The 14,869-nt window shown below is 41.9% G+C and overlaps 1 protein-coding gene across 3 annotated transcripts; it reads right to left on the reverse strand.

Annotated features, from left to right (window-relative positions):
• Positions 1-102: 102 nt before the first annotated feature.
• Positions 103-8,582, reverse strand: LOC123060691 (histone-lysine N-methyltransferase ATX4). 3 transcript variants are annotated; one of them, XM_044483511.1, is made up of 22 exons: positions 7,432-8,582; positions 7,029-7,298; positions 6,815-6,928; positions 6,638-6,706; positions 6,484-6,549; positions 6,220-6,314; positions 6,039-6,119; positions 5,357-5,492; positions 4,875-4,950; positions 4,684-4,786; positions 4,425-4,549; positions 3,653-3,798; positions 3,432-3,536; positions 2,895-2,959; positions 2,401-2,596; positions 1,992-2,078; positions 1,846-1,905; positions 1,681-1,770; positions 1,113-1,199; positions 848-922; positions 665-765; positions 103-526 (listed from the first exon to the last, which is right to left on the reverse strand). In XM_044483511.1, exons 1-22 carry the CDS (start codon positions 8,170-8,172, stop codon positions 436-438), a joined length of 2,979 nt encoding a protein of 992 aa, XP_044339446.1. In that variant the 5' UTR covers positions 8,173-8,582; the 3' UTR covers positions 103-435. The 3 variants fall into 3 exon arrangements, with proteins under 3 accessions (XP_044339446.1, XP_044339443.1, XP_044339444.1); XM_044483508.1 differs by having other exon boundaries at positions 6,039-6,128; positions 7,432-8,579; XM_044483509.1 differs by having other exon boundaries at positions 1,846-1,902; positions 6,039-6,128; positions 7,432-8,547.
• Between the last annotated feature and the right edge of the window lie 6,287 nt (positions 8,583-14,869).

The raw sequence follows: 14,869 nt of genomic DNA on the forward strand, positions 1-14,869 counted from the left end.
ATCCTATCTTCTGAAACCAGAAACAGCGCGTACACCAAGGAACAGCAGCAGTAACACAACATAATTAAGCTCTCCTCAGCATCTGAGACGTCACACGAAATATATATTGCATCAACACAATTGGACATCTTCTTTCCTTTTGGATTCCTTTTCTTTTCTTTTCTTTTCTTTTCTTTTGTTCACAAGAGAAATCATCAATTTATTGCAGCAATGAAGAATTTACAATGCCTGGCTGTGGACGCCAGTTTATGCTTCTTTTTCTTGCCTAGCCTGGTAAAGCCCTACCTCGCTAGCTAGCAAAATCCTGTGACTAAAAAAACACAAGCTAAGCTGGTTGCATGCTGGCGGCCATGCACAAGACGATGAAAGAATCTGGATGAATGTGTGTGGCGCTTCGCCACTGTAATTGGGGTTGGTTAGTCCTTGTCAGAAATTTCAGTTCATGTATCCACGGCAGTTAGGGGCTTTACACAGGCAGGGAACCTTGCGATCCTCCGACTCGTCCGGGTCAAATTTGTAGTCATACCTGTGGATGACAGGGGAAAATAGAGAGGATCAGAACATCAAATGATTGCAGATTGTTGTATACACTCTCAACGCGATTAAATTGTCTTTTTTTCCGTGTGTAAACCAGACAGAAGAGGACAGGGTTATGAAGCAGTACGTCAATTCTTCTCCGGCTGAGACATCTCTTCTGGCAATCAGAATTATCTGGCTCTTGTTGTCGCCGACGCTCACGATCCTCGCGTAGCAGTTAGGCATGCACTGCAAACGCAATGACTATATTAGTTAACCATTTCATGGATTCAAGAAGATGCAGGTGTCAGAGAGCATGATCAAGGTTTACCGAGTGGTTAATTATGCGGGCGATGTTTCCTCTCTCCGTAGCATCAATCACAACATCTTCACTTATTTTGAACAGCTGCAGCAGCACAAGACGCAAAAAAACAATTCAGCACGTCAGAACAACAAAGCTACAGTTTTTATGTGGTTCTACACTTAATCGAATTGTCATCAAGAAAAGATTGCATGACGGCGATTAGTTACACCAGTTAAACCGTTCAAGTTGAAAGTAGGGAACCAATTAAAACAGTACAAAAAGGATAACTCACGTAGCAGTCTTTATTTTCCTTGTGATATCGTGCTTCCCTCAAATCAGCAACACTACGTCTGACTTGGTCCCCACGATATTCGATCACCTGGCACAAGTTTGGTTAGCTGACAAATTAAGAACAGATTCCTCACAAATGGGATGTATTTAAGTGCTTCGATAACATAGGCATAAGCATTTTCATGGTAAAATTTTGAACTCTAGTGTGAGACAGAAAATGTACTAAAAATGTTCATGCTGCTGATTTAACATGTATGTGCCTATAAATTATGCACAACAAACCAATTACATCTACAAATTGGAGATCAAGCATTGCAACCAATTATATTCATTAACTGGAGATCAGTCAATGCAACCAAGTATATTCACTAATTGGAGATCAAGCAAGTAACAAAAGTTATCTGCTGTATTAGACAGTGCACATTTAATCAAATTGCTGCCATAAATGCTACATTGGGCTGTTAAATTATGCTTTGTGACCAGATTAATATGGTATGTCAGTGCATGTGCTTGATAATGTAGTTAGTATGAGCACTGTTGAAGAAAAAAATATAGTCTGCAGTGATTACCATTTGCCCCTCTTGAATTTTCCTAACAGCAAAGAGCCCCCATCCATGTACTCCAGATCGACCACAAGAGACCCTCTTATTTTCAGTTCTCTGAAATAGTCAAACATATGTTTATTGGTTTGCTCATATAGCCTTTTAAGAACCAGGATCATTCAGAAAGTAAACCTGTAAATATTGAAGCCTTTCTTTGAACGTAGCAAAAGGTCGGTCGCCCTTCTGGTCCTGCTGACAAGGGAATAAGATGCCTAAATGTTTCTAGCATTCAAATGTTGCTTAAAAAAAGATGGTGATGGTCAGGACCAGGCACTTACCATGTATGTGTTCAAAGCCTCAATCAAATCTTGAGAGTGGTGTCGGGGTCCCATTATTCGATGGGCAACTGCCTCTCCTTGTTGTTTCTGGAAAACACAGATAATTTAGTACCAAGGACTTGCTGACAAAACAACAGAAATTAAAACTACACAGGTCTGTTAACATCACTTGCATTTAACATTAACCTAAGTTGGGCATAACAGTATGTCACGCAAAACAGTGCTGCTGCAATTTTCAGAATCAACACACACGAACACGCGCACACAACAGGCAAAAAAATTATACAGGAAGGATGAAAAAAAGGTCAATGTATATATTGAGTATAATTGTATAAATGAACTAGAAACGAAAATTATCACAAGGTAATGTCCAGGGTGGATGCAGAAAACCAAGATAATTAGAAAATACCTTGTTTTTCAAGATTTCATAAGGTAGGCACCTTGCAGCTGGGCAATCAGAAACTTCAGCAGGAAAAACCTCCTGGTGATTTTCACTCTTAGCTAGTCTTGCAGGAGATTGTTTCTCATTGTTTTGGAGCAAAAATTTGGTGGAGAACACTCCATCTGGTGTCTTCACTATCAACACATTATCTGGGTCAGGAGTACTGAAGTGGACAAGAAAGAATAACATGTATTAGTAACATTTACTGGTGATAATTTATGCCTCAGGTTACATTTTCACTTCTGCAAATGACATTGTTCCAAAATCATGCCAGTTCCATGGACCATATTTGCCATTGTTTTCTTAAAATAGGTTTGATTGGTACTAAAATCAACCCCAAAAGATTACACAAAAGGAAGTATATATAATGATCGTTAAGCCAGCTTAAAATTGTTCTTCTAGATAACCATTCATGAGTTTAACTTAACCAAAAAGGAAAAATCAAGTGATAGAATTATTACCTGTGAAACGCACAGTAGGAGACCATTTTAGTCACCTTCCTACCATTTCTCTCAGAGTATTGCAACTGCAAGAGTACAGGAAAAGTACAATTTTAATCTTTATGTTTAAAATCGGTTAATAAAGGAACAAACGCCAGAAAATGTTTGCGTCAAATGATGCACAGTTTAAACAGTTGTATCAAGTTATGCTTTAAAGACAGCATGCTTAAAAACTTTAGGATTAGCTCAAATGGAATTATTTGAGCAACGACACAAAAAAAATTGGCACAAGGGAATTTTTGCCACAACATAGCTTAAATGTAAAAGTTGGTGGAAAAAACTTGCTAATCCACAGCAATACTACACAGAAGCAAACAATATCAGGCTGGTAAGTGGCATATGCTCAAACATAATCTTTCAGACAATCATTATATAGCCAATAATATGCATTCTGTTTTCATATAAGAAAAGAGAGTGAAGGTTAAATTAAAGAAAATGGATATGCAAACATATTATGATGACAATTTCCTCTACAAAGAGGTGGCAAAAGCAGTCTACCTCCATGCGATATCCAGCTCTTGATGCACATGTTGCATGATAATAAGTAGAACACTTGTAGCACTGGGTGCAGGCCCCATGCATCTGCTTGCATATGATACATGTCTGGAGTTAACAAAAACACAAGAGTTAAACAAAGAGTAAGATGATTGAACACAGAAGCACATACAATAATTACCCATTAGGCAACCTTGCAAAGAGTACTAGATAAAAATCCTAACCTTCTTAAAGTACTCAGAAGGGATGCTCAATATGCCCACAGCTGGCTCCATTGTCTCGTCAACAGGAAAGGAGACTTTAGGCTGATACCAGGCACACATGACATGAACCCACAGTTGGTCAATATCAGTTGGCTTGAGAGCACCACCTAGGAGGTCCAACAAGAAGTACAAGTTAACAGCATGAGTGATCCATAAACAACATGGTAAATAAGACAAGAAAACATTAGAATATTAGATACCACTGTGGACCAATCAAACTTATCACAACCAAGGAATAAAACTAAGCATGAGTCGGGAACACACTAAAAATGTCAACAGAAGCTGCCCTCTGGTCTAGAGCAGGGGCACTCAGCCTTAGATTGATCTTGCCGACAGCCTGGGACGTCCATTAAACACCCACCTTGTAACTTTACCCTCCTTTGAGGCTGCTGTACTGAACTAACCCCCCCCCCCCCCCCCCCCACACACACACACACCCCACCCCCACGCCCACCACCGCCACTTTTCAATGAAAAATGAGACGCAAAATCTTATTACGTTTTCTCAGGAAAAAAACGTCAACACTTGAGGAAATTACTGAACTGTCCAAACAATTCCATATGATGAATCATGAAACTATGGAGCACATCAATTGGATCCCTGTTTGGGATGCGGAAACAATGAGGCCCTATTTGGGATACAAGAATTTCACAGGAATTGTTTCATATAGACATTAGGAAAAGAACAAGCATTCCAAACAATGTAGTATAGGATATTCATCGAGACAAAATACCTTTTACAGGGCATAGGCAGCACTCCTTTTTTTGTTGGGGCAGTTCACAAGCTCGACAAACCCAATTAGTTAAATCCTGTACGACACGAGCTCCATAGCACTCTTGATGGACAGCTATTTGACATCTGAATACATAAATTTTCGAGAAGCTTTTATTAACCACTAATCATGAAAACTTACATAATATTTTTAGTCTTCAAACATCAAAGGAATTCAAGTGCAGGTGATGGATAAAAATTCAAATGAAGGCAGGAACTACCTGTTACAAATGATAATTTTGTTGTAGTCCCAATCCTCAACCCACCGACAGACAGCACAACGTTCAGTTGTCCATTTAGCATAGACTGGACTGTAAGAGTTTGCTGCAGATATTGGAAAAATTCAACAGCGTGAAGTCATATTAAAATCACCAACCACAAAGCCCATGAAAAAAAATCAAGAGTGGCATACCTTGTAATGAAAGCAACTCTTCTTTCTTAATGCCTGGGGTAGAAGACTTGAAATTTCCACCCGGAATATCATGAAGCTGCAGATAATGACAAAAAAGGAATCTTGTCAGTTTTGCATGCATGTGTGCATTAGTGTCAACTAGAGATGATACACCGTGCATTGCTGTGGGACTTGGTTGCAATTATTTCGATGAGATTTGATTGTATTAAGTATTAATATTTGGATTAATAATCTGAGAATTGAAACTAATATATTTATTATATTTGATTATTGTATAGTTGTAGAAAAAATATTGAATATGAGTAGCATGCGTGTGGCATGTTAAGGTAGATCTTTTCCCATGCACAGTGGCATGGTCAGTTGGCATAGTTGCATGTTGAGAGAATTGGAGTTAGTGGGGATCAACTAACTAGGTATATATAGCATTCACATATTATGTTGAACCACAGACGTCCAAGTTGATGAAGATCCTGAGAGCTTACCAAGTCAATTAGTGGCTCCCCAGTGCCCTTGAGTTTAATACTCATCTTCCAATTTTTCTTCCTTGAGCCAGTATGCCTCTCCCACTCATTCAGAGTCATCATCTTTTTCTTGCAAGACCTGCATTCACATAATATCCTGCCAGCAAAAACAATACTCAAATACTAATACTGGTGCAACCGTGCAATGATGCAAGCACACATAAGGAAATCAATGCAACATGAAGACCGCTAGCAACTGTGTGATGGTTTTTATTGCTTCTGGCCCCTAAACATCATATGAATTCCCATCACAAAAGTGACCAATCCTAGGGGTGACTACGGTAAGAACTAAAGCGACCTAAAAGTCACTTGCTTATGCACCAAGTGAAGGTTAAAGGACCAATTGCAAGTATACAGTAGCCACTTCGATTCGGTAACATATGTTTGTGCACTTGTACTTTAGCTCTCAGGTCAATTTTTCTAGCCCAGAAAATGAACCAAAAGAGGAAAGTTGCTGCTCCACGAAAAGAAAAGATGGCATGTTTAATAATTTTAGTATTTCTTTCTGAACAGTTGACTTAATACAAAAAAATATAGTACTCCTACTTAAAATAATAAAACATTAGATTCAGATAGAGTATTGATGCAAATTTAAAGAAACATGTAATCTGAAGATTCAGTAGAAGATATGTCAAATGCTTACATGTGCTTTTCTGGCAAGTACAATGCTTCCATCCCAGAGCAGCACACAGGTATGGATTCAGGCAACTTTTCCTTTGAAGTGCTGGCAAATCTATGCTGGGACATGTTAGAAACTGGCATTTTTTATTTATTATAACAGCCAACAGACATCCATAGGTTTGAGAAAGAAATGAATAACTCACTCTGAACTATTGGAGGTGCTCGTTTGTTCAACTTTCATTACTCTCTTGCGTTTAGACTTACAATCAGGACAGAAATACTCGGTATTTTCTAAATCCTGCAAAATAATGTGTAGTCAGTGAAGCCTATCCCTGGAAGCATTGCATATTACATATATATAACAAACATCATGACATTAAAATCTCAACACCAAACAACATATTACATATATATAACAAACATCATGACATTAAAATCTCAACACCAAACAAAGGTGAACAAACAACCTCCAGGTCACTGCATGTCCGGTCGCATTCTACATGAACCCAAATCTGGCACTCATCACAGCATACCTGCCAAGAAACGGATTGCAGGTCAATGCCTACAAAAATCAAGAGAAGATAATCTATATACCATCACCAAAGCGGTTTCAAGGCTTACCCAGTTTCCGCCATCTGTGTGATGCCAAATTTTCTTGCATATGCCACAGTATTGCTTTGACTGCAATAGCTGCAGAAATAATAGTATTTACCCATGTAAGGCACTAAATAGAAATGAATCGAGTTACTAGAACATATGAAGCACCTTCGTTCAGTCACATGCCAGAGACATACATACCTTTTCACAGTGCCTACAAAGTAACTGCTCTGTTTCTTGCTTCTTTTTCTTTGAAATCTTGGATGGAAGACGATTACCGCAGCTATCGCAACATGCTGCTAATTTAACGACAACCTGCAACACAGTAAATAAATTAGATAGCAGCCTAGCCGAGGAACTGTAATAAATGAGGCAGCTACAAGCTCAGCTATTACAACTCCACACGTCCAATTACCTGAGAATGAGATTGACACTCCTGCTCGTTATTAGAACCAGTCACTTCACGTGCGCCATCGGTGACAGACTGCTCATTCACAGACTTGTCCAGAGAGCAGACCCCGTCCATTTGGAGCTCAAAAAAGCCGCGCTCGGCAAGGAAAGCCTCCTCAATTGCTGCACGGAATTTGCTTGGCTTGAGCTTAAGCTTATGGAGAGATTGTCCCTGGAACCTATCTAGGTACTCCACAAAGGGAAAGATCATCCCTTGCTTGACCCATCCATAGTCCTACAAATGAAGACGGTAATGTGAGCCCACGGAAAGAGAAACAGAAAGGAACCGTTTGGTTCATAAACCAACCAATTCAACCAGGAAAAGAGAACTGCAGCGCTTATCCAGGAAACTGTAATAAATAAATTACCCTGTTTTGGCCGCCGGCAGAGTAACCGAAGAACATGACGCAGAGCGCGCCGGGGACGCAAGAGTTGAGCACAACCTCCGGGGCGTGCTGCAGCGGGTTGATCACTAACGCCGGCCACGCGGGGCTCTTCTTCCCCGACCTTGCCCACACCACGTCCCCGAGCACAAAATCCTCTGGCCAGTAGAAATCCTCTCTCCTGACCTCGGCCTCCTGCTTTGGCTTGCACTCCACCACCGGGGACCTCCCCTCCAGCCCGACATTTCCAGTACCAGCATTGCTCGTGGACGGGACCACAGCGCCCACCACGGGCGTCTTCTCCGGCGCGCATTTCTCACCAGCATTGCTCACGGAAGTGACAACGCTTCCACTGAAACAGCCCGAACTGCCGCTCCTGCTGATGTTCCGGCATGCCCGGTACAGCTCCTCCTCCGTCTGCGCGGGCTCGCCGGTCCACACCTCGGTCTGCACGGCCCCAAAGGCGGAGCCTTTCGGGCCGACGGCGCGCACCTCCACCTCGTACACCTGGCCGTCCCTGTCCTCGACCTTGGGCGGCGCGGGGGCCTTGCAGGCCTTCTTGGCGGGCGGCGGCAGGAGGACGGCCGAGTCCCTGAACCGCGAGGGCAGGACGCGCTCCCGGCGGCGCTTGGCGGGCGGCATGCCCTCGGCGGCGGCGGCGGGGGGCTCCAGCTCGTACGGGACGGCGGCGGTGCAGCGCTTGGGCGGGATGCGGGAGGCGAGCATGGCACTGGCGCCGGCGGCGGCTAGGGCATGGGGGTGGGGACGCGCGACGCCCTGGAACCCCGAATCGGGGCGGCGGATTTGGGTCCTTAGGGTTCCGGCGGCGCCGAGGAGTGGGGATTTAAGGTCGGTCGGGGGAGGGGGGTTGTTCGGTCGGCTCCGAGATGGGGATGGGATTCGAGGCGGAGGCGGAGGCGGATAGGGACGATGCGCGCCGACGCGGAGCCGAAAATTTCGGGTTCCCTCCGTCCGGGCGCCCGAGGGATTGGGGTGGGGTGGGGTGGGACGTGCGGGTTGCGTTTTGAAGTTTTTGGAACAAGTTGTCTGTCGGGGTCGGAACCAGTGCTCCAGTAGGAAGAGGCGAGGCGAAGGGGAGTGAGAGGTGGGGAAGACGACCCAACGCCGCGAGATGGTCGGGCGGGGGCGAACAGAGTTTTCGCGCGGATCTGGATGGGTCCTGGGCCGCTGGCTGGTGCCGTGTGGCGGGCGCTGACGTGAGAATCGGTTCCTCGGCCATTGGATTCTGGCTGGGGCCCTTCTGTTGCTCGGACCGTGGGGGTGGGGGCTGTCCTTCTCTGTGCCGGACCCGGAAGGGAACTCCCGATCGCCGCCGCCTCTGCTTCGCTCCGACCTGACGCCGTGGCCATACTCCGAAGCCGGTGATCGGACCGTAGATGACGTGGCCATGGGTCTCCCAGACGGGCTGCTCGCCGACGTCCTGTCCTTGGTGCGCCGTTGTCGAAATGATCGATTTCAGTACTAGTGCCAAGCCCTCGCCCCTCCCCCCTTCCCGCCCCCGCCGAGCGCCACTCCGGCGCCGGCGTCCACCGCGCCCAGCGCTCACGCCGTGGGTCACTCCGACCGCAGCGGCCACCTCCCCTCTCCTCCCTCTGTGTCTCGCGCTCACGCCGCTCCCGCGCCATGGCCTCGAGCCCGATATCTGTGACCTCCACCTTCAGGCCACCTGGTGAGCGACCGGTGGTCTCGGGGTTGGGGATCTCCTCGGAGTCGGAGGGCTCGGAGGTCCGCGGACCGCGGGCGGAGGCGGAGATGCAGCCTGTTCCCGTGCCGCCTTCGGCGCCATGGGTGCAGCCGCCCCCCTCAAAGAAGGAGCTTTGGAGGAAACGCCATGCCATGGGTGAGCGGAGCAGAGATCCGGTACATGCGTCGGGTGATACGTCTCCAACGTATCAATAATTTTTGATTGCTCCATGCTATATTATCTACTGTTTTGAATGTTTATGGGCTTTATTATACACTTTTATATCATTTTTGGGACTAACCTATTAACCCAGAGCCCAGTGCCAGTTTCTGTTTTTACCCTGTTTTAGGGTTTCGAAGAAAAGGAAAATCAAACGGAGTCCAATTGACCTAAAACTTCACGGAACTCATTTTTGGAAGGAAAGAAGCCCAGAAGACTTGGAGTGCACGTCGGGGGATCTGCGAGGAGGTCACGAGGCAGGGGGCGCGCCCACCCCCCTAGGCGCGCCCTCCACGCTCGTGAGCCCCTCGTGGCCCCCCTGACGTACTTCTTCCGCCTATATATCTCCATATACCCTAAAAACATCCATGAGGAGATTAGATCGGGAGTTCCGCCACCAGAAGTCTCCGTAGCCATCGAAAGCCAATATAGACCCGTTCCGGCACCATGCCGGAGGGGGCAATCCTTCCCCGGTGGTCATCTTCATCATCCCGGTGCTCTCCATGACGAGGAGGAAGTAGTTCTTCCTCGGGGCTGAGGGTATGTATCAGTAGCTATGTGTTTGATCTCTCTCTCTCTCTCTCTCGTGTTCTTGATTTGGCACGATCTTGATGTATCGCGAGCTTTGCTATTATAGTTGGATCTTATGTTTCTCCTCCCCCTCTACTCTCTTGTAATGAATTGAGTTTCCCCTTTGGAGTTATCTTATCGGATTGAGTCTTTAAAGATTTGAGAACACTTGATGTATGTCTTGCCGTGGATATCTGTGGTGACAATGGGATATCGCGTGATTCACTTGATGTATGTTTTGGTGATCAACTTGCGGGTTCCGCCCATGAACCTATGCATAGGGGTTGGCACACGTTTTCGTCGTGATTCTCCGGTATAACTTTGGGGCACTCTTTGAGGTCCTTTGTGTTGGTTGAATGGATGAATCTGAGATTGTGTGATGCATATCGTATAATTATACCCACGGATACTTGAGGTGACATTGGAGTATCTAGGTGACATTAGGGTTTTGGTTGATTTGTGTCTTAAGGTGTTATTCTAGTACAAACTCTAGGGCTGTTTGTGACACTTATAGGAATAGCCCAACGGATTGATTGGAAAGAATAACTTTGAGGTGGTTTCGTACCCTACCATAATTTCTTCGTTCGCTCTCCGCTATTAGTGACTTTGGAGTGACTCTTTGTTGCATGTTGAGGGATAGTTTTATGATCCAATTATGTTAGTATTGTTGAGGGAACTTACACTAGTAAAAGTATGAACCCTAGGCCTTGTTTCCACACATTGCAATACCGTTTACGCTCACTTTTATCATTCGTTACCTTGCTGCTTTTATAATTTCAGACTACAAATACCTTTATCTACTATCCATATACCACTTGTTTCACCATCTCTTTGCCGAACTAGTGCACCTATATAATTTACCATTGTATTGGGTGTGTTGGGGACACAAGAGACTCTTTGTTATTTGGTTGCAGGGTTGCTTGAGAGAGACCATCTTCATCCTACGCCTCATACGGATTGATAAACCTTAGGTCATCCACTTGAGGGAAATTTGCTACTGTCCTACAAACCTCTGCACTTGGAGGCCCAACAATGTCTACAAGAAGAAGGTTGTGTAGTAGACATCAAGCTCTTTTCTGGCGCCGTTGCCGGGGAGGTTAGCGCTTGAAGGTATATCTTTAGATCTTGCAGTCGAGTCTTTTAGTTTCTTATTTTATCACTAGTTTAGTTTATAAAAGAAAACTACAAAAAAATGGAATTGAGTTTGTCTCATACGCTTCATCTTTTTAATATCTTCGTGAGTATGATGGAAAGGATAATTGTGCTCAAGTGCTAGAAGAAGAAATCTATAAAATGTTTGGCACTAAATCTTTGAATGATGAGCATGATTGCAATGTTGTTAGTACGAATTCTCTGAATATCCATGATGCTAATGATGATTGCACTAGTTATGATGAAAATGCCTCCTATAAACATGTCACTTTTGTGGAGTAGATTGGGTTTACAAGTACACACCAAATAGGGAAGATGGATATTGTAAGAGGCATAAGTACTTAGAAACCAAATTGTTGCAAGAAGAGCTAGATGAATGTGCTGAAAAATTATCTTTTCTTAGCCCTACTTGTGAACTTTGCAATGAACGTGGTCATTTTAGTACCCAATGCAAATTGTTTCATGAGCGTATCGTGTCCAAAAATTGTGATGACTTGATTTCTCTTGCACATCATAATGAACTTAGTTTGCTCTTGGGTTATGAAGAAATTAAACGTAGAACTAAGGATATTCCAAAATTTGCCCTTGATAAAATCCTTCATTTTGATCTAGAGGAAATTTATATATATTGCGCGGTGAATTGTATTGAAAATCCTTATATTGCCAATTACATAAAAAAACAAATAGAAGATGAAGAGAATACTAATGAAAGGGAGACGACTTCCCAATATCCTCCTATTATTCCTTATGATGAATCAGGTAACGAGGAGGAGCTTTCTATCCAACCAATCTCATTAATAAGGAGCTCTAAAAAGAGGATTGAACCCACACATGATGTGGTGAAGAAGAAGAAAAGAAAAAGGAAGAGAGGTAAAAAGGTATCTCTCCCAAATAAAGTTGCTCCTATTATTGCTGTGCCTCATGAAAATGAAGATGATACACTTGATGATGATCTCGTTATGCCTATTGCTTGTTGTGATGATTATGATTGGGAAGATAATGATACTTTTTATGATCTTGAAAATCTTTTTGGTACTTGCTTGGAAGAATATAATAATTGCTATACTATCGGTGATATCTATACTATTAATGATGAGAGTGATTATGCTTATAATATGAAAAAACCCAAGTTTGGGAAAGCTATGTTTGATGAGGATGACATATTTAAGAATATATTTGCTGCAATTAATGTTTGTCCCAAGTTTGGGTAAGCTATGATTAATGAAGATGATATTTTTAGTCTCCCAAGTTTTGATATGCAAGTTTATACTGATAGCATGCCTCCTACTTATGATGATTATTGTGATGATACTTATGCTATAAAAAGTAGTGATTATATTTATAAAACTTGTCATTGTTATGATTACCCCTTCTCTGAACATTACTCTTTTAATGTGGAAACAATTTATAGTATTTAAGTTTCCTATGATACTCCCACTATTCCGAATAAGAAGAATTTTGCTTATGTGGAAAGTAATAAATTTTCTATGCTTGTAGATCATGAAAAGAATGCTTTAGGTACTGGTTATATTGTTAAATTCATTCATGATGCTACTGAAAATTATTATGAGGGAGGAATATATGCTTGTAGGAATTTCAATAATATCAAGTTTCCTCTCTATGTGCTTAAAGTTTTGAAGTTATACTTGTTTTGCCTTTCTATGCTAGTTGATTATTGCTCTCATAAGTTATTTGCTCACAAAATCCCTATGCATAGGAAGTATGTTAGACTTAAATGTGCTAGTCATATTCTTCATGATGCTCTCTTTATGTTTCAATTCTTATCTTTTATGTGAGCATCATTGAAATCATCATGCCTAGTTAGGGGCGTTAAACGATAGCGTTTGTTGGGAGGCAACCCAATTTTATTTTTATCCCTTGCTTTTTGTTCCTGTTTAGTAATAAATAATTCATGTAGCCTATGCTTAGATGTGGTTTTATTCTTTTAATTAGTGTTTGTGCCAAGTAGAACCTTTGGGAAGACTTGGGGAGAGTCTTGTTGATCATGCTGTCAAAAACAGAAACTTTAGCGCTCACGAGAATTGCTGCCATTTTTATTTGAAGAGTGCTATTTAGTTAATTCTTTTTGCAGATGATTAATAGATAAATTCCTCAGGTCCAGAAATTTATTTGAGAATTTTATGAGTTCCAGAAGTATACGTTTGATCCAGATTACTACAGACTGTTTTCTTTTTGACAGATTCTGTTTTTCATATGTTGTTTACTTATTTTGATGAATCTATGGCTAGTAAAATAGTTTATAAACCATAGAGAAGTTGTAATACAGTATATTTAACACCAATATAAATAAAGAATGAGTTAATTACAGTACCTTGAAGTGGTGATTTATTTTCTTATACTAACGGAGCTTACGAGTTTTCTATTAAGTTTTGTGTTGTGAAGTTTTTCAGTTTTGGGTAAGGATTTGATGGATTATGGAACAAGGAGTGGCAAGAACCTAAGCTTGGGGATGCCCATGGCACCCCCAAGATAATCTAATGACACCTAAAAGCCAAAGCTTGGGGATGCCCCGGAAGGCATCCCCTCTTTCGTCTTCGTTCATCGGTAACTTTACTTGGAGCTATATTTTTATTCACCACATGATATGTGTTTGCTTGGAGCGTCAATTTATTTTTTCAAAATTTGCTTGCTGTTATTTAGAACAATGTTTTGCATCTTTTATTTCAATAAAAGTGGCATTAATAGTCTTTACTATGCCTATGTTACAAGTATACATGTTGTTGTTTGAAAACAGAAAGTTTACCGCTGTTGCAATAATTCCCTAGAAAAGTAAGAATGTGATAAAATGTTGAAACCTTTTGCATATTAAGCTCTGATAAATTTACTACCGTGGGGATTTTCTTTCATAATTTTTGGAGCTAGGGAAGTATGGATGTTGCAACATTCTTTACAGACTATCCTGTTTAGGCAGATTGCTGTTATGTTTGCATTGTTTGCGTATGTTTGCTTCTTTAATGATTCTATTTGAGGATAGGACTATTAAATATGCAGAGGCATTTAGTATGCAATGTTGAATAATAATTTTAGTGATTTTCTACAGTAGAGTATGATAAGGTTTTGGCAATGGTTTATACTAACTTATCTCACGAGTTCTTGTTGAGTTTTGTGTGGATGAAGATTTTGAGATTTAGGGAGACCGTGATATAAGAGGAATTAAGGATACACAAAAGCTCAATCTTGGGGATGCCCAAGGCACCCCAAGATAATATTTTGAGAAGTCTCAAGCATCTAAGCTTGGGGATGCCCCAGTTGGCATCCCACCTTTCTTCTTCAACAACTATCGGTTAGTTTTGGTTGATCCTAAGTTTTTGCTTCTTCACATGATGTTTGCCATTCTTAGAATGTCATTTTATTTTGCTTTGCTTGCTGTTTGAATAAAATACCAAGGTCTAAAATTATTAAATGTTAGAGAGTCTTCACATAGTTGCATAATTATTCGACTACTTATTGATCTTCACTTATATCTTTCGGAGTAGTTTGTCATTTGCTCTAGTGCTTCACTTATATCTTTTAGAGCACGGTGGTGGATTTGTTTTATAGAAACTATTGATCTCTCATGCTTCACTTATATTATTTTGAGAGTCTTGATAGCATGGTAATTTGCTTAAAATCCTAATATGCTAGGTATTCAAGAATAATAAAAATCTCTTATGAGTGTGTGGAATACTATGAGAAGTTTGATACTTGATAATTGTTTTGAGATATGGAGATGCTGATATTAGAGTCATGCTAGTTCAGTGGTTATGAATTTGAGAA

The sequence above is a fragment of the Triticum aestivum genome, chromosome 3A (genome assembly GCF_018294505.1).
Source record: "Triticum aestivum cultivar Chinese Spring chromosome 3A, IWGSC CS RefSeq v2.1, whole genome shotgun sequence".
NCBI classification, from domain to species: domain Eukaryota; kingdom Viridiplantae; phylum Streptophyta; class Magnoliopsida; order Poales; family Poaceae; genus Triticum; species Triticum aestivum.

Excerpts from the sequence above, each read along its gene's own strand:
- LOC123060691 (XM_044483508.1), bottom strand. The coding sequence starts at position 8,172 with ATGCTCGCCTCCCGCATCCCGCCCAAGCGCTGCACCGCCGCCGTCCCG. Across the intron at positions 3,799-4,424 it reads CTGCCTATGCCCTGTAAAAG|GTGGTGCTCTCAAGCCAACT; the intron begins GTATTTTGTCTC and ends TGGACCTCCTAG. Across the intron at positions 766-847 it reads CCCGCATAATTAACCACTCG|TGCATGCCTAACTGCTACGC; the intron begins GTAAACCTTGAT and ends TTGCGTTTGCAG.